A 26,325-nucleotide genomic window follows, 5' to 3' on the forward strand; every position below is an offset into this window, starting at 1 on the left:
GAGGAAAAGATGAGTAGAAAAGGTAAGATCACACGCTACACCACAAAGAGCAACGCAATACCAGTAAAACCTAAAGACCCTACAACAGCAAGACCTGAACAACCAAATATGGATGAACCAGAAGAAAATGATCTAAAAAATAACCGCCAGAGAATGTTTGAAATTCTTAAGGATGAAATGAGAAATTCCCTTAAAGAAATGGAGAAAAAAACAAACAAAAAATTGGAAGAAATCAGCAAATCACTTAAAGAAAACAAAGAAAAAGAAATCAAACATATAAAAGAAACTATCCAGGACTTGAAAACTGAAATAGAAACAATAAAGAAAACACAAGCCGAAGGAATTATAGAAACAGAAATCATGAGAAAAAGATCAGGAACCACAAACACAAGCATGAACATCAGAATACAAGAGATGGAAGAGAGAATCTCAAGGGCTGAAGATACAATAGAGGAAATAGACTCATCAGTTAAAGAAAACATTAAATCTAACAAAAGCTTAACCCAAAATATCCATGAAATATGGGACACCATGAAAAGGCCAAATCTTAGAATAATAGGTATAGAAGAAGGAGAAGTTCAACTCAAAGGCACAGAAAATTTATTTAGCAAAATCATAATGAAAGACCCGGAAAAATTCAGACCCCTCTAGCAGAAAGAGTAGAGCCAAAAATCTAGCAAGGAGAGAAGAACCAAAAATCTAGACTAGCTGGTTCAGTGACTCTAGCTGACCACAAAGTTAGATTATAATCTTGAGAAACAGGGAGTTACCCCCTTGTGATTATCACTGGTATTTTCGGAATTTTCCAATGATCACTGGTATTATTTTCGGAATTTTCCAATGATCACTAGTACTTTTTGGAATTTTCCAGTGATGCCCTCCCTATCCCATTTGGGTTATTGGGTTATGGTTTCTTCCCTTACATACCCCTTCTCCCAGCTACTCGGGGTCGAACTCTATCCCTGCATGGGAAATGAGTTTCCGCCTCAGTGCACTAGTCCCTGTCCTGTCAATAAACCTCGTGTGATTGTAGCAAGGACGGTCTCTCTTGAATTCCCAGGGGGTCGTGTTATCCTGAGACTTGAGTGAGAGTCTCCCCACTCCAGGGGTCCTTTCATCTGGGGGCTTGTTCAGGATTGGCGACCACCCTCATCTCCAAAGACCCACTTGGAGGTGAGAGATTGTCTGTGTGTCTGTGTCTCTGTGTTTCTGTGCCTTTAATCCCAGCACTCGGGAGGCAGACTGAAGGACGAATCTCTGTCACTTCAAGGCCAGCCTGGTCTACAAGAACTAGTTCCAGGATAGGTTCCAAAGAAACCCTGTCTCGAAAAACCAAAGAAAAAGAAAAATTTTTTTATCTCTTCTTCTTCTTCTTCTTCTTCTTCTTCTTCTTCTTCTTCTTCTTCTTCTTCTTCTTCTTCTTCTTCTTCTTCTTCTTCTTCTTCTTCTTCTTCTTCTTCTTTTCTTCTTCTTCTCTTCCTCCCCCCCCCCCCCCGAGAAACCCTGGCTGTCCTGGAGCTCACTCTGTAGAACAAGCTGGCCTCTAACTCGGAGATTAGACTGTCTCTGCATCTCGAGTGCTGGGATTAAAGGCACAGGCCAACATCGCCTGGCTTTTTTCTCTTCTTTAGAAAAAGAACGGGTGCACACCTTTAATCCCAGCACTTGGAAGACAGAGGCAGGCAGATCTTGTAGTTCAAAGCCAGCCAGGTCTACAGAGCGAGCTCCAGGACAGCTACACAAAGAAACCCTGTCTGGAAAAACCAATAAATAAGCAGGGTGGTGGTGGCACATACGGGACGTAGAGGCAGGCGGATCTCTGAGTTCGAGTCTAGCCTGGTCTACAAAGTGAGTTCCATTACAGCCAGGGTTGTTACACAAAGAAACCCTGTCTGGAACATACCAACAAAACAAAAAATAAAAACAAAACCAATAAATAAAATTTGTAATTATTTAGTGACTATGTGTATATGTGTATATGTAGGACATACTCTTGGAGGTCAGAGGACAGCTTCCCCGGAGTTGGTTTTCTCCTTCCATGTTCAGGCTTAACCTACTAAGACATTTCCTTGCTCCATGACTTCAATTTCTTGTTTTGTTGTTTTGTTTAAATTGGAATTTTTGTAAAGGCATGGATGGGATTGATGGGGGCGGGATAAAAGGAGCACAGATCTTAACTAGATTAATTTGGAAGAACACATGTGCTATGAAAATAGAGAAAATGAATACTTATGTTAACCTACTGTTCCTGCTCCCTGGAGAATCTCAGGTCCTGTTTCGTGTGTGTGTGTGTGTGTGTGTGTGTGTGTGTGTGTGTGGTCTTTCTAGTTGTGAGGCAGCAGGGTTACTGCAACGAACACTCGGTGTGTAGTAGAATGTGCAGAATGGCGACTTGGTGCCCAGGAGGAATTATTAGACATGCTATGAGAACAGCTTTACCAGGGAGGAGGAAGGTCTGCTTTAAACGCAACTCTCCCCTGACCTCGGCCAGGTCAGCTCAGGCTTGGAAGCCTGGCATAGGAGGGCGGGGCTATGGCTGTCATTTGAGTCCTATGCCTCGGCCTTTGGGAGCTGGTGTCACTCAGGCCTTGCTAGCCAATCAGGGCCTGGGAGCGCCCCGTCTAATCAGGAGCGCCGACGGGCAGCGAGAGGCGGGCTCCTACCGGCCGCCATACTGTGGGCTTGGCGCCGCGGTCGAGGGTACGCTGTGCGGCGTCGCGAGCCCCGCCGCCGGGAGCTGTGAGGAGCCTCGGGCGACTCGGGAAGCCGCGCCATGGTGAGCGAGGGCGGCCGTCCCAGCCGGCTGTGCTGCATCCTCCCCGGGGCTCGGGCGGGGCCGGCAGCGCTGTCTTGTGTTTTGTGGCGCCGGGCCCGGTATCCTCGGCCCGCGGGCCGCGCCTGCGTAGAGAATCGCAGCGGGAGCCCCGCCCTGCACCGGGGGCCCTCGCTATACTGTGTGGTGCTGGCAGCTTGGTCCTACTTTGGGTGTCTCATCAGAAAGCTGTGAAACTCTAGGTCGTCTAGTTCCTGTTATTTTATAGAAGTTTTGAATTTTGCTTTTAACATTTAGGTCAAGCATTCAACTTGAGTTAATATTGTGAAACGTTAATCTTTTTTAAAAATTGCTTTTTATTTTATGTGCATTGGTGTTTTGCCGGTATGTATATCTGAGGGTGTCGGATCTCCTGGAACTGTAGTCGCAGACAGTTGTACTGGGAATTGAACCTAGATCCTCTGGAAGAATAGCTAATGCTCTCGACTGCTCCATTATTAAAAGTTTGTCTGGTTAATTTCTTTGTGTGTAAACGCATTGGTTCTGCCAATACATTTTACCACTCTCCATCTCGTTGAGTTTCCCTTGGTAAAAAGAAAAGGTTATACTTTTTGTGATTTCCCCCCCTCCCCGGGATTTTTTTCTTTCTCCCCCCCACCTTTGGTTTTTCGAGACAGGTTTCTCTGTAGCTTTGGAGCCTGTCCTGGAACTAGCTCTTGTAGACCAGGCTGGCGTTGAACTCACAGAGATTCACATGCCTCAGTCTCCCGAGTGCTGGGCTTAAAGGCGTGCGCCACAACCACCCAGCATATAATCTTAACTTAATTGGTAGTGTAACTGTAGGTCTGTGTGCTGTTCCACCGAAATTGTGTGTACCATTTTGAGTTTTTCCCCCTCCCCCTATAAAATTCAGAATTAGTTTATTAGTTTTAAGTAAGTTAGGATTTTTATTGCCATTATTGAATTTATAGTGTGGATTGAGGAAACCTGACATTTTAGTACTGAAGCTTCCTGTTTCTTAAGCATGGAGTATATTGCTATTTTTGGATTAAATACCTGTAGTCCTTGCTGGATGGGTTGGTCAACCGTTAATCCCAGGATTTGGAAGGAAGAGGCAGGCAGATTGAGGATAGCTTGGCTTACACAGCTAGGGAATTCCAGGTTAGCCAGAGCTCTGTAGTGACACCCTCTCTCAAAGAGATGAGTGGATGGCCTGTGGTGATGGCTCAGTGCTTAAGACAGTATTGTTCTCTGGGCAGTGGTGGCTCCCACCTTTAATCCCAGCACTCAGGAGGCTGAGGCAGGTGGATCTCTGAGTTAGAGGTCTGCCTGGTCTACAGGGTGGGTTTCAGGACAGCCAGGGTCACACACAGAAGCCCTGTCTTAAAAAACAAAACAGTATATATTTTTTAATGCTCTTTTTTTTTTTTTTTTTTTTTTTTTTTTTTAGTTTTTCGCGACAGGGTTTCTCTGTAGTTTTGGAGCCTGTCCTGGCACTAGTAGACCAGGCTGGCCTCGAACTCACAGAGATCCGCCTGCCGCTGCCTCCCGAGTGCTGGGATTAAAGGCGTGCGCCACCACCGCCCGGCTAATGCTCTTACTTTCTTTGAGGCAATGAGGCAAGGTTTTACTACGTAGCTTTGGGTAGCCTGAAACTTACTGTGTAGACAGGCTGACTTCAAATTCTTAGAGCTCTGTCTGCCCCTGCCTCCCCAGGTACTGGGATTAAAGGTGTGCTCCACCATTCCTGGCCCTTATCCCATTTTATTTATTTATTTATTTTGGTTTTTCAAGACAGGGTTTCACTATGGCTTTGGAGCCTGTCCTGAAAGTAGCTCTTATAGACCAGGCTGGCCTCGAATGCACTTTAAAAAGGACTAGTTTCTTTTTAAAAGATTTATTTCATGTATATGAGTGTTTTGCATGCATGTAAGTGTGTGTACTTGGTACCTATGGCCAGAGGGCATGTTAGACCCCATGAAATTGGAGTTATTGTTGATCATAAGGTGCCAAGTGGGTTCTCTGCAAGAGCAACAAATGCTCTTCTGAGCCATCTCTCCACTCCTCTTGCCATGTATTTTTCCAATTATTGACATAATCATATTTTCTACTTCTCTTGTTGATAGTGTAATATATTAAATTTAGAATTTTTTTTTCCTTTTTGGGTGCCAGGGGTTGAGTTTAGGCTTTGTGCATTCAAGCATATGGTTTAGTACTCAACGTTTACTCAGCTTCAATTAAAATATTTTTTGTTATTGTTTATTTGTGTGCATGTGTCTAAGGAGGTCAGAGGGGTGTCAGGTGCCCTGGAACTGGGGTTATATGTTGCTATGAGCTCCCTGGGGTGGGCACTGGGATCAACTCTGCTGCTCTTTGGGAAGCAGAAAAAGACAAGATCTCCTGAATAAATTGGGAGCGTGGGGACCATGGGAGAGAATGGGAGAGGAGCAGAGAACAATGCATAACTCAATAAAATCAATTTAAAAGCAAACGATACATGCTCTTACATGCTGAGCCACCGCTCTAGCTCTCATAGCTTCTGTTCTGGACTGGCCGGGAGGTCACGGCATTAATACCACCTGCACTCTGGAACCCATTTGTGAGATCACAGTTGTGTGCTACCTTAGAAATACAGTTTAAGCTGGGTGGCGGCGGTGGCGGCACACACCTTTAATCCTAACTTTCAGGAGGTAGATGCAGGCGGATCGCTATGAGTGTGAGGCCAGCCTGGTCCACAGCACAGAGCGAGTTCCAGGACAGGCTCCAAAGGTATATAGAAACCCTGTCTCAAAAAAAAAAAAAAAAAGAAAAGAAAAGAAAAGAAAGAAAAAAAATTTCCATCTGTTTATAGTTGGTTTTGTTTTTTCAACTTACTGTCTGTGTAGGATAATATTGATGTCATAGTTTTAAATTATTTAAAGACAGGATCTCAATATGTAGATCAGGCTATCCTTGAACTCAGAGCTCCACCTGCCTCTGCTTCCTGTGTGCTGAAATTAAAGATGCGCACCACCACTTTATCACTGTCTTAAGTTTCGGGTTTTTTTTGATAATCCATGCCCACTGAAACTGTTCTCTCTCTTTGTGTGTCTCTTGATATCTTTTGCATTTCTAAAAATTTTATTTCATCTAAATTAGAAACGTTTGACCATGGGATTGCAGCATTTGTCCTTTCTGTGTGATTATGGCGCCCCCCCCCCATAGGCCCATGTCGCCACCAGCTGGTGGGTGGTTCAGCTTTTAGTAACTCTAGCACTGAAGGATCTGAGTCGTTCTGACCTCCATGGTCTGGAACACATGTGATACATACATAGAGACACTTAAACATACACATGAATAAATATAAAAATAAAATCTTGGGGCTTGAGAGATGGTTCAGAGGTTAAGAGAACTGGCTGCTCTTCCTAAGGTTCTCAGTTCAATTCCCAGCAACCACATGGCAGCTTGCAACCATCTGTAATGAGATCTGGTGCCCTCTTCTGGCATGGAGGTGTATAGCCAGGAGGAATATTGTCTATATAATGAATAAATCTTAAAAAAAAAAAAATCTTTAAAAATGTTATGACACCTTTAATCCCAGCACTCGGGAGGCAGAGGCAGGCGGATCTCTGTGAGTTCGAGACCAGCCTGGTCTACAAGAGCTAGTTCCAGGACAGGCTCCAACATTACCGAGAAACCCTGTCTCGAAAAACCAAAAAAAAAAAAATGCTATGACATCATCTCATTGTATCACTGTTGGCTAAAAATAAAATCCTCAAAAAACATGCGCGCGTGCGCACACACACACACACACGGCCCGAGCTTTTGAGACTAGTCATGGCGGCACAATTTTTGTCCTAGCACCGGGGAGGCAAAGGTAGGTAGATACCATAAGATTGAGGCCAGCATGGTCTATACAGTTAGTTTCAGACAACCACTGCTGCATAGATAGTGAGACCTTGTCCCTGGAGTCAGTTTCTGTGTTCTCCAGGGTTTGCTGTCCCATTTGTTTAGTGTTACCAAAGTTTTTGTTACCAGAACTATTGCCAGTGTGTTGGCAATCTGCCTCCGAGTGCACTTTGTATTCAGTTGCTGTTTTTCACAGATTTCTCTGAGTGTCAAGAGTTAAGAAGCAAGACTGGAAAAGGCACATGTGAACAGATTTGTGGACGGCTGAATTAGGGACCATCTTTTAACGCAGCCAGTCTTTGTCCTTCTGTGTCACGCATATTTTCTGCTGATCCAGCTTTGAGAGAAATTGGGGCTCAAGATGAGAGCCTTTTCAGATGTTTTCTGAAAGTGTCTTTTCAACATGCCTTGATATGTGTGTGCTTTTGAAGACCTCAGTTCCTAAGAGAGGATATGTTTTAAAATTTGCTTTTTGTGTCAATTTTATAGTTTGTATGTTCTTGAACTATTTTAGGTAAGACATGTACTATTGTTCCTATATCTATTAGGCAATACTCTGACATTTACTAAACAGCTGTTAGTCCTTGTCAGATTAGAAATATAAGTTTGGTTGACTACAAAAAAGCCTGTGAGATTTATGGACTACTTCTGCTACATTGAGTTTTTCCTAAAAAGATAGACCATCCTTCTCTTAATTCTATCATGCTCTAGCATTACTTAATTAAAATTGAAACGTTCCGCTCAGGGCTAATGAGATGCCTCAGTGGGTAAGGATCCTGGGGCTAAGCCTGCGTTCATCCTCTGACCCACACATGGGAGAAGTAAACCCAGTCTTGTAAGCCTTTCTCTGAACTCCACATTCACCCCCTAAATAAATGAATGTAATTACCCCCTCCCCGCACACACTTGCTCTGAGAAAGGGTCTTACTCTGAAGCTCTGATTGACTTAGAACTCAATATGTTACACTCCGATGGCCTCAAACTCAAAGCGATCCACTTGCCTTTGCCTGCAGAGTCCTGAGATCAAAGACTTGTGCCGCCATGCTCCATGTAATTTTATTTACTCTATAAAGTATAATTTCCATTTTATTTTATTGTTCCCCATGTGATTTTTTTTTAATCTGTCTTCATGAAGCCAACTCTTTACATGGACTTTCTTAGTGATCAGAGGGCAACACCAGTGGATCTAAGTCATGGTGAGTGTTTGTTTCTTCCAGCCTCCATGATCAATTCTTGACCACCTTACTTTGTGTGGCACTCCTCATACAGTAGTGCAGCTTGGCATAGGTGTAGCATACGCATAAACGTCGATGATACTAATGGCAGAGGCCTCTACTGTGTTTGGAACTATGAACTTCTTACTGTCCTTGTCCTTGGGTACTCCCTGGGCTTAGCTGGCCCCTTTTTTACTATGATGAGTCTTTCTTTTTTGGTCATCTTGGAGGCAAGACCTGAAGAGTGTAATTAAAGTATTAAATTACTTTGAGATTTATTTATTCTTTTTGGTTTTTTGAGACAGGGTTTCACTGTAGTTTTAGAGCCTGTCCTGGAACTTAATTTGTAGACCAGGCTGGCCTCAAACTCACAGAGATCCACCTGCCACTGCTTCCCAAATGCTGGAATTAAAGGTGTGTGCCACCACCATCACCCAGTTATTTATTGTTGTGGGTGTTTTACTCTTTTGGCTTTTTGGGGGGCCTGCCACTCAGCTCCCAAATAAATCACACACAGAGGCTTACTCTTAGTTATGATTGCCTCACCTTGGCTTGTTTCTTGTGAACATTTCTTAAAAAAGCCTCTGGGCTTTTTTATCTTTCTCTGTTTCTGTATACCTTTCCGTCTTACTCTGAGCCTGCTGGGTGTCTGGCCCGAGATGTTCTCCCCTCCTTGTTCTTGTGTTCCTAGTTCTCTTCTGCTCCTGTTTCTCTTGTTTATAGTCTCTGCCTGCTAGCCCTGCCTGTCCTTGCTCCTGCCTTGCTATTGGCCGTTCATTTCTTTATTAGGACCATCTGGTGTTTTAGACCAGCGCAGTAACGCAGCTGTGAGGACCATGCTTTGACAAGTATACAACTTAGCAGGGCGTGAGGGTTAGACTAGTAAAGGGTACGAAGACTCAAGTGAAAATGATGAAACAGAAAACACAGGATAGTACGGGGAGGGAGTTCCAGGGAAGACTGCCTGCGTTTAATTTTCCATACGCTTTTATATCCAGTACAATGGGGAAGAAGCGAAAGGACAACTAGAGCAGTTGTTTGCTTCATACTTTGAACCATCAAGTCATTAGCATTCTGTTGTGAACCCACCCGAGACCAAGTATCCTGAAGGCAGCCACTCCCTAGGTTAAACCTCCTATTTCAAAAGAAGGAGCAAAAGTATGCTTGAATTTCTGACCATTGGTCAGGGTGGAGTGGATCCACCTGTGTGGGCCATCACCCTAATGTCACCCGAGGTCAGGGTGGAGTGGATCCACCTGTGTGGGCCATCATCCTAATGTCACCCGAGGTCAGGGGGGAGAGGATCCACCTGTGTGGGCCATCATCCTAATGTCACCCGAGGTCAGGGTGGAGTGGATCCACCTGTGTGGGCCATCACCCTAATGTCACCCGAGGTCAGGGGGAGAGGATCCACCTGTGTGGGCCATCATCCTAATGTCACCCGAGGTCAGGGGGGAGTGGATCCACCTGTGTGGGCCATCACCCTAATGTCACCCGAGGTCAGGGGGGAGAGGATCCACCTGTGTGGGCCATCATCCTAATGTCACCCGAGGTCAGGGGGGAGAGGATCCACCTGTGTGGGCCATCATCCTAATGTCACCCGAGGTCAGGGTGTGCAGCCACGCTCGTCAACCACGGTGAACACGCTGAACTCTGACCTCAGACAAGCTGGAAATAGGCTCACGTTTTTGGGCCTCCACACACCTTCACAGAGTTAAACAAATGTAGCATAAACAAAAGTCACTCGCCTGAAAATAATATTCCTCAACAACTTATTTTTGTTTTTTTCTTTAGATTTATTTACTTTAGTATTTTTATGTGTGTGTATGAGTGGTTTTCCTACATGTATATATGTTCACAACGTGTGTGTTTCCTGCCTGCAGAGGTAAATAAGAAGAGGTATTCGATCTTTGGAACTGGGGTCACAGATGGGTGTGAGCTGCCATGTGGGTCCTGGGAATCGAACCTGGATCTTCTGCAAAATCAACAAGCACTCTTAAACACTGAGCCATCTCTTCAGTCCCTATATCTTTATTTTGCCTGGAACACCCTATGTGGACTAGGCTGGACTTCAGCTCACAGAGATCCGCCAACCTTTTCCTCTTGATTGCTGGTATTAAAGGTGTTCGCTTTCATGCGAAAAGTTGAGATCTTTAAATATTGATCATCTAGTATTTATATTAGTTGATTTAATTTGTGATACAGGGGAAATTGGGATCACCTTTGGGGGTTCTTTGTCTCATTAATAAAAGAATTTCAGAATGCACTCACAGAAGCACAAGGCCAATTTTATCAGTGTTTAAAGGAGTAACTGTAGGGCAGGTGAGCTTCTTGGAGACGAAGGGGGAAGCCATGGAGGCATGGAGGGAGATGCATAGCCAACAAGCAGTATGGTGGGGGGGGGCTTTAGAGAAGGAGTTGAGGGAACACAAAATATTGGGGTGGAGGACAAAGAGTTAAAGTATGCTTAGAAAAGAGATAGAGCCAGGCTGTGGTGGCGCACACCTTTAATCTCAGCACCTGGGAGGCAGAGGCAGGTGGATCTCAGTGAGTTTGATTTAGCCTGGTCTACAAAATGAGTTCCAATGTAACCAAGACTATTAAACAGAGAAGGACTATTACACAGAGAAAGCCTGTCTCAAAAAGCCAAGTGACCGACCAACTGACCAACCGACCAACCAACACAAAAGAGAAAGGAGGGAAAATATGCTTTTCTGAGAAAAGCTGGGCAGACTTAACCCTATGTGATTGTGGTGGGCCAGGGATTCTGGAAAGGGAAAGAAAGTAACTCACTGAAGAACGAATGACTGCAGCTGTCTCTTTAGCATAGCAAGCCTGCCTTCCTAGGGGCCTCCCTTTGTCAGAGTGATGGAATCGGCTGAGCTGGAGTGTTAGATCTCCACCCAGGCATGAGAGACTGTTCTCTCCCCTAACATTTGGACTGGCGTAACCTGTACTCTGGAGTCTTAATGATTTCTTTTTCTGTTAGCACATAGGATGGGCTCATTTCCCCATTTAAGTGGTGACAGCATTTGTGACTGGTACTCACCAAGGAAGCTCGTCACACCCGTGTCCATTGTCGTTGGCTTTTCTGAGTTTGTAAGGAAAATGGTTCTGAATTGCCACAGTATTCTTATAACTCATTGTGCTGAGTGGTTTATTCTCATTTTTGTGTTCATGAGCTCTCCCCATTATCCTGTTCTGTCCACCCAGCAAACTTTAAACTCTGCACACATAGATGTCTAAAGACAGACAGCTCTGTTCTGAGTGGTGGGACTTTCTATGAGTGAGCATTGGGTTAGGCTGGCCTGCACTCTAATTCCCAGGCCACTCAACGAGAGGAGGGTTTTTACTTGAATATTGCTGTTCACAGCTGTTCAGGGTTTGCATTAGAGCTCCTCTGTTTTGAGGTACATGTGGAGATTGCAAACATATGTGAACACTTTTTATCAGTTGAGTACACATTCACAGTCCTGTCAGCTGTTTTATTCAAAAATTAATTTTTATTTTCTGTATATGGTGTTTTGCCTGCATGTTTATCTTTATGATTGTATCAGATCCTAGAGTTACAGACAGTTGGGAGCTGCCATGTGGGTGCAGGGAATTGAATTCGGGTATTCTGGAAGAGCAGTCAGTGCTTTTAACCATTGAACCATCTCTCATCCGCTCACCCCCACGCCATCAGTTCTTTTATACATATGTGTGGGATGTTTTAGGACCTGGTGAGCTTTGAGGACGTGGCTGTGCACTTCACCCAGGAAGAGTGGGCTTTGCTGAATCCTTCCCAGAAGAGTCTGTACAGAGATGTGATGCTGGAGACCTGCAGGAACCTCGCCGCCGTAGGTGAGGCTTGTGCTTCTTTTCCTTAGCTAAGTTAGAGAGCAAGTGTTTCCCTCTTAGAAATGGTCTTGTGTGATTTGGGTATAGAAAGGGAAGAATTTGGTGAGTAAGTGACAGAATAGTAGCAGGTTAGATGGGTTAGATGGCTCAAGAAGCTAAAGCCTGATGGAGGGGCTGAGCCAGTTCCCGAGGTGTCTTTTTTTTTTTTGGTTTTTTGAGACAGGGTTTCTCTGTAGCTTTGGAGCCTGTCCTGGAACTAGCTCTTGTAGACCAGGCTGGCATTGAACTCACAGAGATCCGCCTGCCTCTGCCTCCTGAGTGCTGGGATTAAAGACGTGCAACACCTCTGCCTGACACAGTAAGCACTTTTAACCCCTGAGCCATATCACCAACGCTTCTTTTATCATCTTCTTAAAAAAAATTGTTGCCAGGCTGTGGTGGCGCACACCTTTAATCCCAGCACCTGGGAGGCAGAGGCAGGAGGATCTTTGTGAGTTTAAGGCTAGCCTGGTCTAGAGTGAGTTCCGGGACTGGCTCCATAGCTACTGAGAAATCCTGTCTTGAAAATCTGATGATGATGATGAAGAATATATGTGTGAGGGGGTGTGCGTGTGTGTGAGTGCAGGAGCCCCGAATCTGATGATGATGATGAAGAATACATGTGTGAGGGCCTTGAGGGGTGTGCGTGTGTAAGTGCAGGAGCCCCTGGAGGAAGAGACTTGGGATTCCTCTGGAGCTGGAGTTGCAGGAGGGGTTGTGTGCTGCCCAGTGTGGGAAATGGGAACCAAAGTTGTGTTCTTGCAAGAAAGGTAAGTATTCTTAACCAGGGAGCTTTATTTCCATCCTCTGGTTTTCAGAAATTTCTGACTTTTTTTTTCAAAGTAGGGTTTCACCACGTAGATGAGTTTGGCCTTGAACTCACAGAGACCACCCGCCTCTGCCTTCTGAGTGCCTAGGTTAAAAGCATTTGCCACCACCTCCAGCTTTGTTTTCATTAATTTCTAATAATTTATCATAAATTTTTGGTACTGTATTTTAGGCTATATATGGGAAGAACAGAATATTGAAGATTGCAAAAATTTTGGAAGATATGAAAGGTAATTTGCATGTATAAGTGGAATCAAATGTCTTATAGAAATTTTAACATGCCTTATAAATTTAATTAAATCACAAAGAGAAATCACTTTTAATTTATCCATCATTAGAAACTTCTCATCAAAAATACTTCAGTGTGAGAATGCTCAGTCTTTGCAGCGTAACCCCTTGGCTGCAGTGCCAGTGACTGTCACTGTTTGAGAAGGCTCTGCGGGGGCCTGCTGGCGGGGGCCTGCTGGCGGGGGCCACCAGTCGTTCAGGTCCACACCAGCATTCCATCCGGCAGAGAGGGTACAGTGGAGACAGTGCTGACCTGGACCTTAATAATAAGCAGTTAGTAGAAACTAATTTGGTTGTCTTTTTGTTTTGCTTTGTATTTTTAAGACAGAGTCTCTCTGTGTAGTCCTGGCTGTCCTGGAATTGTCTCTGTAGACCAGGCTGGTCTCAAACTCACAGAGATCTATCTGCCTCCACCTTCTGAGTACTGGGATTAAAGGTGTGCACCACCACCACCCAGCATCTTGTTTTTGAGACAGGTATCACTGTGTAACTCTGGCTGGCCTGGACCTCATTATGTTAATCAGCCTGGCCTCTAGCTCCCAGAGACCCACTGCCTCCTGAGGGATTGAAGATATGCACCTCCAAGCCTGGCTGCATGTCATATTTCATAGAAGTTGTAGATTAGAGAGTAAAGAGGGTGGGCAGGGTGTCAAAAACCTAAATCCTTGTACCAGACCTCAATTTGAGTGTCCTGCTTCCTATTGACTGCCATGTCTGTGAAGAGCTTTTCATGTGTCATTCATCCTTTAACAGACACATCACATCTCACTCTGAATACACTCCATATGAGCATGAGGACCATGCAAGCAAGCCCTACGATTCCAGTTCTCTCACAAATATTCAAACGTATGTGGGTGCTCACGCTGTGAATGGACCTTGTGAATGTGAGGTATGTTTAAAATCCCTTGGTTTTACAAGTACATTTGGAATGTATCACCAAACTCAGAGTGGAGAAAACTTCTGTGACTACAAGGAATGTGGAAAGCCTTCAGTTTATCCTAGCTCACTTTACACACACGGAGGAACTCACATTGTAAGGAAATGCTATGAGTGTAACCAGTGTGGGAAAGCTCTGAGTTCTTCCAGTTCCCTTCAAAGGCATGAGAGAATTCACACAGGAGAAAGACCCTATAAATGTAACCAGTGTGGGAAAGCTCTGAGTTCCTCCACTTCACTTCAGAGGCATGAGAGAATTCACACAGGAGAAAGACCCTATAAATGTAACCAGTGTGCGAAAGCCTTTAGATGTCACAGTGCCCTTCAATTACACGAAAGAATCCATACTGGTGAGAAGCCCTATGAGTGCCAGCAGTGTGGGAAAGCCTTTACATGTCACAGTTACCTTCGATTACATGAAAGGACTCATACTGGAGAGAAACCCTATGAGTGTAAGCAGTGTGGGAAAGCCTTCAGATGTCAAACTTCCTATCATAGACATAAAATTATTCATGGTGGAGAAACATTCTATGAATGTAAACAATGTAGTAGGCTCTTCATTTACCCATCTTTACTTCAGATGCACGAAAGAACTCACACTAGTGAGAGACCATATAAATGTAAAGACTGTGGCAAGTCATTCCTCTACCCCTCTTTACTTCAAATGCATGAAAGAACCCACACTGGTGAAAAGCCCTATGAATGTAAACAATGTGGTACAGCCTTTAGACATCACTCTTCCCTTCGACTGCACGAAAGAACTCACACGGGAGAAAAGCCCTATGAGTGTCCACAGTGTGGGAAAGCCTTTACTCGTCACACTTCCCTTCGATTACATGAAATAACTCACACCGGAGAGAAACCTTATAAATGTAAAGAATGTGGAAAAGCCTTTAGACATCACTCTTCCCTTCGGTTGCACGGAAGAATTCATAGTGGAGAGAAACCCTATGAATGTAAACAATGTGATAAAGCCTTTATACGGTACAGTTACCTTCGATTACATGAAAGAACACACACAGGAGAAAAACCTTATGAATGCAAGCAATGTGGGAAAGCCTTCAGCCGTCACAGTTCCTTTCAGAGACATAAATCTATTCATGCTGTGGAAAACCCCTATGAATGTCAGCCGTATCTAATTCCTTTATCGCTGTTTCCTCCAAATACATCAGATAACTCATACTGGTGAAAAACACTGTGATGTGAACAGTGTGTTAAAATGTTTATCCTTAGCCACTTAAAACACATGTAAGAACTGAAGATGTCACGTGATAAACCTTATCCACATAAACGATATGGTTTAGACTTTAAATGTACTAAGGAATTCATTGTAGGTATAGTTTCTACAAATGTGCAGTATGTGGTAAGTCCTTTCACAGAAACAAACTAATTCTTGCGGGGAAAATGCCTTATGAATGGAAACGATATGGTCAGTCTTTTATACCTGTTTGCTTCAGACACATGAAAGAACTTAAAATGCAAAATGCCGTGAGTGTTGGCAGCGTGCTGGAGCCTTCAGGAGATGCAGGTCCCTTTGTTAACATGAACGACTCTTACTGGAGGGAAAGAAACCGCATGATGTTTAGATGTCGTTGCTCCCGTAGATTCTGTGAATAGACTACTGGAAACAGTTCTGTGAGCGAGAGCGCAGCTGACACCTTCAAGCTCACAGTTCCTTTCAAAGGTGTATAATGATTGATGGTGGGACAAGGCCTTATACATGTAAAAAGTATGGTAAGTTTTTGGTTGCTTGGAGAGGGACAGGCATTTTTTGTTGGTAGTGTAGCTACCTGTAAGTTGCCTGTGTTCAATAAGCCCAATTAGATTCAGTGGTTCCCCAGGCTGCACTTGGATGGAATCATTGCTTTGTTTCTATCCTCAGTGCCCTTGCTTGTTCAACATGTGTCCAGAAAATGTTCACACAATACTTGGCACCCAAATGTGGAGCTCAATGGAACCAAAGATGAGTTTGAGAGGAGCAGTTGCCTTTCTCTGCTGTGGGTGATGAGACATGGCCTTGAACAGGGCGGATCATCTGCAGTTGATTATGAAGTGGCTATCTTTTCAGTACGCCATGGAACAGTGTGCCTTGTTGCAGTACCAGTTGCGTTGTTTGTACTGTGCAACTCCTCTAGTATGGAGTGCTCCCCTTCTGTGACAAATGAGCTTTGCCACATGAACCTTCCCCTCCCTCCCACAGCTGTCAAGTTCAAGAGTGTATTACAGACGGAACAGAATTAAGTAGGCATCAGGTGCACGGCCCTTCATTGGGTAAGAAGACATGCAAGTAAGCCTTCGCTGTCTACTAGCATGAACTTGCCCCTTTGATGGAGGGATTGTTTGAGGAAAAGATATGCAGATGCTGTCCACTGTATTGGCCTTCAGATTGGCAGGGAAACTAAGGAAGGAGGGTGGGAGTGAGGATGGGAACAAATGTCGGCTTCCAGTTTTTTACATCTGGAGATGGCATAAGGGGAACAAATGAAAAGTTCTGTCTGTTGAGTAGTCCCTTTGGGATCCTAAAATGTGAAGCCTATATAAAGTTTTGACCAGTGAGGGAGAGAAGTAGAAGTGGTGATAATGTTCCTCTTCGTCCTGACCTTTACTACAGAAGAGTCAGAGCACAGTGGCCCAGTAAAAGGAGTTCTGATAATCAGTAAATATTCTTTTTTTGGAAGGCTGTACAGCTTGAGAAAAAACACAATGAAGAAAGATTTGATAAAGCACTGCAGCTGAAAAGTCCAAGCTTTTGCTGGGGTTGTTTCCCCAGAATAAGTTGTGTGCTCTCCTGCAGAAAAGCATGCTTGTGCATAACCTGTTTGTTCAGCTCAGGGCCCTCTCAGCAGCTAGGGGCGTCCGCTGAAGAGGCAGCAGTGTGCTACAACCTGGGCCTAGAGGCTGTCAGTCCCAGGGAGTCCACAGGAATACAGCAGGTGAGCATGTCTGGGCTTCCCCTGGGCTCCCACACCAGTGAGAGAACAAGAACCAGCTCTTTCCCCACCAAGGCTGTATGCAGGATGAGGGTGCAGATGGCTCATGAAGAATGATGGTTCAGGGTAGGGTGCACCTCCCATCTACAACACTGTATCCAGTACTGATTTTTTTTTTCTTGAGACAAGTTTCTAGGTAGCCCAGACTGGCCTCAAATTCACTATATAGCTGAGGATAATCTTGGAAGTCCTGATCCTCCTGCCTCCTCTTTCTAAATCCTGGGGTTGCATGCATGAGTCACCCCATCTGGTGTCCCAGGCTTTGCGCATGCCCTTTCTGCTGTGCTGTGTCCTCAGGTCAACACTGAGGAAACACTTGGTACAGAATCTTCATGGATCTTTTTAATATTTGTTTATTGCCCTCTTAACTCTTCCTGACTCCCCAGTCCAGCTAGCACTTGTTTGATCCTCCAGTGATCCTGAGACCCCTGTGTAAATAGGTTTCTTTCACTGACATAACGCTAGCCTGTGAGTGTTCCACAGAGTTAGAAAAGCATCTGTGTGAGCTAAAAGGATGACGATCAGAAGGGCAGCACACATACATGTGCGCAGGGCAGGCACATGGGAAATTCTTGTGATGTTATGGTTGGGTAAGACACATGTGATACAAAATACGGAGAGTGAGGGAAATCTTTCGTAGCCAATGGCTGACATTAAGAACAGTTGAGGAGCTCGAGTGAAAGTGCCCTGTGTGCGTGGGCAGAGATTTTCAGAGCATAGACTCCTCAGTGACGATGCAGTGATGTCCCAGAAGTCCCTAGACAGTGCTGGCTGTTGCCAATGCTCTTCGTTGTCCCTAGAACTAGAGTTAATACTGTTCCTGAAGACACCACATGCTTTAGTTGCTGAATGTGGAGAAAACAAGCTGAAGCTGAGCTGGAAGTGTCCTTCTTGCTGGCCAGCTTTAGAGGACCTGGAGGTGCAGGCTCCGAGCCCTGTATTTTACTAAAATTGGCAAGCAAGATGTGCCTACTAGGGCTGGTGAGACGGCCCAGGTGGTGAAGGTGCTTGCTGCCAAGACCGGCAACTCGAGTTAGATCTCAGAACCCACGTGATGGAAAGAGAATTAAATCCTGCAAGTTGTCTTCTGACTTCCTCATTCATGCTGATGCTGTGGTATGCATCTTCCTTGTACAATATAGAAATAAATGTCATAGGCTCCTATGACTGTAGTGGCATGACTTAATGAGAGTGGCCAAATGCTGCAGGGGTCAATTCACATCTCTAAGACCCATCCGCAGGCTATGGCTAGAGAGTCATAGGCCCTGGTGGTAAAGCTATTGGTGTTTGCCTAAATGGGTATATTTCTGTGAAATGACTGTATCGGGTTCTGTGTTTAATGCTTGTAGACTATTGCTCCAGTCAGTTTTTGGAAAGAGAAGCTCCTTTTTGCTGTAGGCAATAGTTACTGATGAGATTTATCACCCTTTTCTAGGCTTGGCGCATTCTGGAAAAGGGGATACCAGAGGAAGGGATGGCATGCTTTGGAATGCTGCCCTTTGAGCGTGCCATTGTCCTTCTTGAAATTTCAGTACCTTTGATGACCTGCAGGGGGCCCACACAATATTGCCTTTCGTATCCATGTGGAAGGATGGGCACGGGAGCCCTGGCACCTTCCCTGATGATACAGGCAGTTAATATTCACTACAGGGAGGGATCCGGAGACCTTTGTCTCTCCCTGAATATATTTTTTTGTTTTGACTTTTTGAGACAGAATTTCTCTGTGTAGCTCTGGCTGTTCTGGAACTCACTCTGTAGACCAGGCTGGCCTCAAACTCACAGAGATCTGCCTGCCTCTGCCTCCCTAGTGCTGGGATTAAAGGTGTGTGCCACCATGCCCAGCATATACCTGAGTATTTTTAGACAGTTAATGACATTTAGACAAGAGGATCTCACAAGACCTCCCTCCTCCTCTGAATATTAAAGCAGATAAAGGGAGAAACCCTTTCTTCAGTGGAATACCTACCTATGATTTTCCATGTTCCTGTCAGTAACCCTTCACCCATGCTCCTGTAAGTAACCCTAATTAAAATAATTGGTTGATCAAGCTGTACTTGTGTCAAATCTTTTCCGTGTGTCTGTGTTTGGTGCCCTTGTCTGAGGTGGACAGACACTCAGACCTTAGAAAGTTCACATAGTTGTATTGGTTTGTGTTTGGGCTTTTTTGTTTTGTTTTTTGAGACAGGGTTTCTCTGTGTAACTGGTCTGACTGTCCTGGAATTCACTTGATAGATTAGGCTGACTTCGAACTCATAGAGATCTGCCTGCCTCTGCATCCTGAGTGCTGTTATTGAAGGTGTGTGCCACCGCCTGACTACACATTGTACTGTAATATGAGTTACATTGACAAACTGTCATGTTGCTTAAGTTTGCTGAGAGCAGACTGGGAGGGGTACACTCTCCCTTTTTTCAAATTCAAACATGTTTTTCTCAAGCTTTCTCTATTCCTATCCTGGTGGTGACAGGAGAAGGTTGTTCAGCAGTAGCTGTGGATATTTAAAGCATGGTGGTTCTGGGCAGTGGTGGCACACTCCTTTCATCCCAGCACTTGGGAGATAGAGGCAGACAGATCTGAGTTTGAGGCCAGCCTAGACTACACAGACAGGTCTCGGGTGTCACCTTTGTGAACAGACAGGAGGTGAACCATCTCAAGGTTGCAGTGGAAATAAACACCAGATGCTGATAACCTCAGCGATGCTTCCCTGCTGGGTTTCTGCTGGGTTTTCCAAGTGTCACTTGTTTGCTTTCTTATTTTATACATTGATGTTCTGTATGTAGGTCTGTGTACCACATGTGTGCCTGGTACCCATGAAGCTGGAACTGGGCACTCTCTCCGCTGACCTCCTTACGCACCATGGCGCCGCTGTGCGTGTGTGGAGAGGCAGAGAAGAGCAGGTGCGTGTCCCTCCTCTCCACCGAGAAGTGGGGTAGACCAGTACTCTTTCTTCCTGGACCAGCTGCTCCCACATTTTTGGTGGATGCAGTGGGTTGACCAGATGGCTGGACCCTTTTTCTTTTTTTGAAAATAATACATCACACACACACACACGTCGACCAGTTGGCTCTGTGTATTTTATTATTATTTTTTAAATGATAGAAGCAGGTCGACGAATTGTCCTATAAAGTGTTTTGCCTTAAAAACAAAGTCATGACTGGACTCTTTTTTTAAAAAAATACATTCTACATACACAGGGTGACAGATTATTGTGAGCTGCTATGTATGTGCTGGAAATTGAACTCAGAGCAGTCAGTTCTCTTAAGCTTGAATCATTTCTCCAGCCTTGCCTACCCTTACCCCTACTTGCTTCTTGACTGTGCTGCTCCAGTACAGTCTGTGTGGTTATTTTCTCATAGAATGTTTTGCTCTTCACTTACTAATTCTTCCTGCTGCTTGCTGTTTTTTCTTGTTGGTTTATTTGAGACAGCGGCTCACTTTGTTACTTGGCCCTGGCTGGCATAGAACTTATGTATATTAGCCTAGCCTGGAACTCACAAACATCTGCCTGCCTCCGCCTGGCTTTTTTATTAAATTTTAATTGTGTGTGTGTGTGTACCTCAATGGACAGAGGTCATGGGGGTCCTGGAAACCAAATTCAGGCCATCAGTACTGGGGGCAGGCTCTATGCCATTTTACCAGCCCTATTGTTTTAATGTTCTTGCTCTATACTTTATATATATATATATATATATATATATATGTATATATATATATATTTGTTAAGTATGCTTAATAAAATCACTTCTTGGAAACTGAGAGTATGGTCTTGTTGGTCTTAATCCAGACTGTACTGGACAAACGTGAGAGTTGGATGAAGGTGAGTGAGGTGATAAACCCTCTTTATCCCATCTATTCCCTATGTCTGAAGGGTCTCGCAGTGTCTGATGAGGCAGACGGTGATTCTTTCTGAAAACGCACAACTCCTGCTGAAAGGAAATGCTTTGAGTGGAACATGGTGGAAAATTCAGACTGATGCTCTTCAGATGTATGGGAAAACTCATGGGGGAAACTTTAATGAATATAGATTTAATGAATATCAAAGTGAACATTAAAGCCTTTGAGGGATTTTTGGCATCATGAATGGACATATTGAAGAAAATTCCCTTGTATATAATAATTGAGTTAAAGCCTTAAATATCCTTTTTATTTTTAAGAAAGGGTCTCTACTGTGTAGCTGTGGCTGCTCTGGAACTTGCTTTGTAAACTAGGATGTCATCCAATTCCCAGAGCTTCCCCTGCCTTTGTGCCCAAGTGCTGGGATTAAAGGCATGCACCACCATGCTTGGGTGGTGCTTTTATCTACCATGTAATAGTTAGATAAAGCTTGGTCAAAAAATCAACCACCCCACTCCCCTACCCTCACCACTGCAGGGTTTCTTTATGTAACCCTGGCTATCCTGACACTTGTTCTGTAGAGCAGTCTAGCCTCAAACTCAAGGATCACCTGCCTGTGCTCCCAAATCCTGGGATTAAAGGTGTGCCCCCAAACAATCAAAATTCAGGCATACATTGGTGCTCTTTAGCCAGTCCTTGTAATGGTTACTGAAAGCAGATCAATAGTTCCATGGATTTAATGATATCAATCAATTACTGAACTTTGCCCTTTGAAAATTTAATATCTCTTAAATATCTTTTAGATATCTTTTATAATGATTTATTTTTACTTTACATGCATTGGTGTTTTGCCTGCTTGTCTTTGTGAGGATATCAGATCCCCTGAAACTGGACTTACAGGCAGTTGTGAGCTGACATGTGGGTTCTGGGACTTGAATCTGGGTCCTCAGGAAAGCAGCCATATTAACCGCTGAGCCATCTCTCCAGTTCATCTTTTATTTTTATATTTTATATTTTAATTTTTTTTTTTTTAGTTTTTCGAGACAGGGTTTCTCTGTAGCTTTGGAGCCTGTCCTGTAACTAGCTCTTGTAGATTAGGCTGGTCTTGAACTTACAGAGATCCACCTGCCTCTGCCTCCCGAGTGCTGGGATTAAAGGCATGTGCCACCACCACTCGGCTTTGTATGTCTTAAACATTTATTCAGACCATTATATCTTGTAAAAACCTTTTAGTTCCATAGCCTGGGAACATTCAACCATTGTAGTCTTCATACACAAATTCTTTATTAAAATGATTTAAATTTTTACATTTTTCTAACATTTGCTTAAATACCATGAGACATTAACAGATATAGCATCTACTGTGAGAGTTTTCTCCCTGGGATTGGGGAAGATTAAGTAATGTCTGTCTTATTAAATCCTAATGAGAAACCAATGTTCTGTTTCAACAAATTTCATTTTGAGGGATCAATGGGTCTTAACTTATAGACCGTGGATGAGAGGTTGCTGACAGCAGTGGAGGTGTTCCAATAGCAGCCACAGAGGGAAGTCTCCACACTACAAACGATGGCTTCCCCATAGCTAGATAGGTAAAAGCCCCTCTCCCTAGTCTCTCCCAGCCTGTATACTCAAGCTCCTTTCCAAGGCCTCAGAGGAGTGGCTGGCTACTCAGATGAGGGTTTAGTGACTCTGCCAATCTCTCTCTCTCTCTCTCTCTCTCTCTCTCTCTCTCTCTCTCTCTCTCCCCCTCCCCCCCTTTAAAGACAGGGTCTCAATGTGTGACCCTGGTTGGCTTGGAACTCACTATGTATACCAGGCTGGCCTCAAATACATGGAGATCTATCTGCCTTTGTCCTCCTCTCAGTACTGGGATTAAAGGTGAACACCACCGCGCCTGGTTCTTATCTATGCTGCTGTCCTTGGAAAGTAGAAGCTAAAGCAAGAACGAGTGGTCAGGACTTGGTGAAGCAGAAACAGAAGCAGATAAGCTTGAAGCCAAGGAGTCTTGAGAAAGAAAAGAACGCTGTGCTAGGCAGAAGGAGCAGGTGTTAGAACCCAACATAGCTTTTATCTCCAACTCTCAGTGTAGCTGCTACTGGCTGCAGCTTGTCCAGCACCCAGTCATTTCTTCTTTAGGTCCTGGTTAGGAACTGTGCTTTCTCACATTTTCCCCATGCTGCTGGAAATTCACACAAGCCTTCCAAATCTAGCCATCTCAGTCTTAACTCCCCTTGTTAGATGGCTAGTATTTGAGCCACATGACTGAAAAAAAATCTTGTGTCCCTATTGAAAGCCAGTAAATATATCAGGCAAAACAATTTAACACTGTGGAGATCTGGCATTATTACCCCTTAGTCTGATACTTTAAAAAAAAAAAAGTGGTGTTTTCTTAAAGTCTTAGTGAGACCAGGAAGTTTTATGTGCCACTATTTTGATTTGTGCCATGTAATTGCATTATTTGAGATGTTGTGAATTCTCATGGTTGCCACCATCTTGGTGAGGTCTTTAGCCAAGATGGTGACGTAGCTACATGGTTATTTTTGCTTATGTTAAGCTTAGCTCCATGGTAAAATAAGCTCATGATTCATGAAATTCAGCATCTCACAGATTAAATATTGACGTCACCTCTTTAAAAAGATACCTGAGTTATGTCAGCTTGGATATAGGAGATGGTTTATGTGGCATGAAGATCCCCAAATAGAAAAGCAATAGGAAGGAATTCCACAATCTCAGTACAATGTGAGTCACTATATCCTGTAGGGGTAAGTCCCGCCCCTTAGGGGGCGTGTTCGCCTCGGGCTAATGTCTGCCTATAAATTTGGCGAGCATGCTCCGAGCTGTCTCTTCTACTTTCCTGGGCTCCGCGGAACGGTGGTTCTGTAAGTCTATTTCTACATTAAAACTATATATATTTTTACAAACTGTCTGCATTCGTTTACGCAGCTACATTTTGGCGTCCAACGTCGGGCTATTTTGCCCCTGACTCAAGCGGGTAGCCCGCTAGCTAACACAGCACCCTCCCGGGTGCTGTTTTTCAGTTCGTGACTCCGGCCCCAGTGCCGAGTCCGAGACATACTCGGCCACACAGGCCCATTCTGCCTGCCTTGGCTAAGTTTTGCAGCGGAACCCCACTGCCTGAATTAGCAGAAGCTCAAGTACCTGCGGTTTTGCAACAAAAGCTGCCACAGCGGCAGATTTGGTCTGACACAAAGTGACTTGGCCGGGTGGCGCATGCTTTTGATACCAGCACTTGGGAGGCAAGGGCAGGCGGATCTCTGTGAGTTTGAGGCCGGCCAGGCAGTGGTAGCGCACGCCTTTAATCCCAGCACTTGGGAAGCAGAGGCAGGCGGATCTCTGTGAGTTTGAGGCCGGCCAGGCAGTGGTAGTCCATGCCTTTAATCCCAGCACTTGGGAGGCAGAGACAGACGGATCTCTGTGAGTTCGAGGCCAGCCTGGTCTACAAGAGCTAGTTCTAGGACAGGCTCCAAAAACACAGAGACCAACAACTGGCAGGAACCGATCATTGCAGGTAAAAAATTTTTCTTTTATAAATAAAATGTCTGAACACATTACTGTTCAAGAATTTAACAGTTTTTTTAATTGTACCATGTGGGAGATTTTACAAGAGGTGTCTATCACGCCACCTCTATGGATCCTTCTGGGATTCGTAGTTTTCATTGGCACCAAATGGTTTGATAATAGAAATATGATAAAGTCTTTATGAGACGAATCCAGGATTCTTAATGCAGAGATTGAACACTTAAAAACAATTGAGAATGATAACAATCTTCTCAAGAATCAGTTTGAAGTTCTCCAGACTGATAACAATCTTCTCAAGAATCAGTTTGAAGTTCTCCAGACTGATGTTAAGGAGAAATTCATTACTATGGAAGAGGTAACAGCTGATCTGGATCGTAAGATTCAGTCCCTCTCTGTAGGAACTGAAACATTAGTGGCTGATATTAAGGAGAAATTCATTACTATGGAAGAGGGAACAGCTGATTTGGACAATAAGATTCAGTCCCTTTCTGTAGAAAATGAAACATTAACTGAGAGAATCAAAACTGCTGAATGTGACAATCGGATTTTGTCTAAAGCTTATGACAGATTGATGGAAAGATTGTCAATACAAGAAGACACGGTTTATGCCATAAAAATTATGTCCAAAGATGAGATGTTATCTCTAACGGACAAACTTCATACTTTAGAATCCTCAATGAAGGCTTTGGAACATAATTCTGGACAGGAGATTCAGACATTGCAGAAGGCAATGGTGAATAGAATTGAAAAGATTGAGGAATTTCTAAATTCTGATGAAGAAGAGCAAAGGGTAGAAAGGCAAATTTTAACTACATCTGTGGGTAAATCTCTCCGGGACAATTTCCACAAAGCTCTACCTACAGCTCTACCTGCCTTTCCAGTAATAACAACAGAGAAGGTGGTTGGTTCCAGAAACCCTAGGGTCATCAAGGAGGATACATGGGAGCCTGTCCATATGAATGACCTCAAGGAAATTAAACAGGCTGTCATGACTTTTGGGATGCAAGCCTCTTTTGTTAAAGAGATGCTAAGATCTTGGGCCACGACAAACAGAACAACCCCCTTGGACTGGCTCCAGCTAAGCTCTGCAGTACTTGAGAGTGGACCGCAATTGAAATGGCAATGCTTATTCAGGCAAGAGGCTAGACTCTTAGAACAGCAGGAAAAAGCAAAGGGAATTGACATTTCCCTAGATAAAATTCTAGGTGAAGGGCTCTTTTCCGACCCTCAGGAACAAGCTAATTTGGATGAAAACACACTCTCCATGTGTACTACAGCAGCCTTAAGGGCTTGGGACAGGGTACAAGACCCAGGACAGAGAATGGAATCATTTGTCAGAGTTAAACAGGGTCAGAGAGAACCCTTTAGTGACTTTTTACAAAGATTAACTAAGGCTGTACAAATAGGGATATCTGACCCAGAAGCAAGACGTATAATGATTGAGTCTTTGGCTTATGAAAATGCAAATGTGGAATGCAAAAGGATTTTGGGGCTTTTAAAGCTCAGATCAGCGCCTTTGGGTCTTGCATACACTCAATGTTGATACATTTGATTATGGCACTGAAGCATGGGTAGAAGAAGCAATTTCCAATGGTAAAAGGAGACACCAGAATACCAAATGTTTTAATTGTGGCAAAATGGGTCATATGAAAAGGAATTGTAGACAACAGATTTTCAGAAATAATAATAATAATGCATCTTTCAGAAATAATAATAATAATGCATCTTCTAGAAATAACAGAAATAGGAGGACTCAGCCTTCAGGTTTATGTAGAAGATGTGGAAAAGGCAGGCATTGGATGAATGAATGCAGGTCTACAAGAGATAGACAAGGCAACCTGATACAGTCGGGAAATGTGAGAGGGGGGGCCTCAAGGCCCCCATGGCAAACATGGTTCAGTCATTTCCAGTTTCTGCAGAGAACGTGCCTCATCAGGACAATTAGGAAGCCCCATGCCTACTGTTACAAGCAATAATGATCAGAAAGATAAGTTATGTGTGTTTTGGCAAACTTCTATAAATGATCAAAGACCTAAACTGAGAGTGTGTGTAAATGGCATTTTTATTACTGGCCTGCTGGACACAGGTGCTGATGTAAGTATCATTACCCCAGAATCTTGGCATCCGTATTGGCCTCTTCAGAACATAAATGTTCAG

General features: G+C 44.0%; 1 protein-coding gene across 3 annotated transcripts in view; it reads left to right on the forward strand.

Moving 5' to 3' along the window:
* Nucleotides 1-2,664: 2,664 nt before the first annotated feature.
* The window catches only part of LOC142858010 (zinc finger protein 124-like), a 73,574-nt gene continuing 49,913 nt past the window's right edge, over nt 2,665-26,325 (forward strand). For 2 of the 3 annotated variants that reach the window (XM_075987309.1, XM_075987313.1), the window contains exons 1-4: nt 2,665-2,776; nt 11,592-11,718; nt 12,755-12,812; nt 13,624-13,759. In XM_075987309.1, the coding sequence (XP_075843424.1) occupies nt 2,774-2,776; nt 11,592-11,718; nt 12,755-12,812; nt 13,624-13,759 (324 nt within the window). In that variant the 5' untranslated portion in view covers nt 2,665-2,773. Of the gene's footprint in view, nt 2,777-11,591; nt 11,719-12,754; nt 12,813-13,623; nt 16,740-18,231; nt 23,844-26,325 lie in introns of those variants that run through there. The other variant, XR_012911909.1, reaches the window with a different exon arrangement.

Source organism: Microtus pennsylvanicus, chromosome 9 (assembly GCF_037038515.1).
Source record: "Microtus pennsylvanicus isolate mMicPen1 chromosome 9, mMicPen1.hap1, whole genome shotgun sequence".
Lineage (NCBI taxonomy): Eukaryota > Metazoa > Chordata > Mammalia > Rodentia > Cricetidae > Microtus > Microtus pennsylvanicus.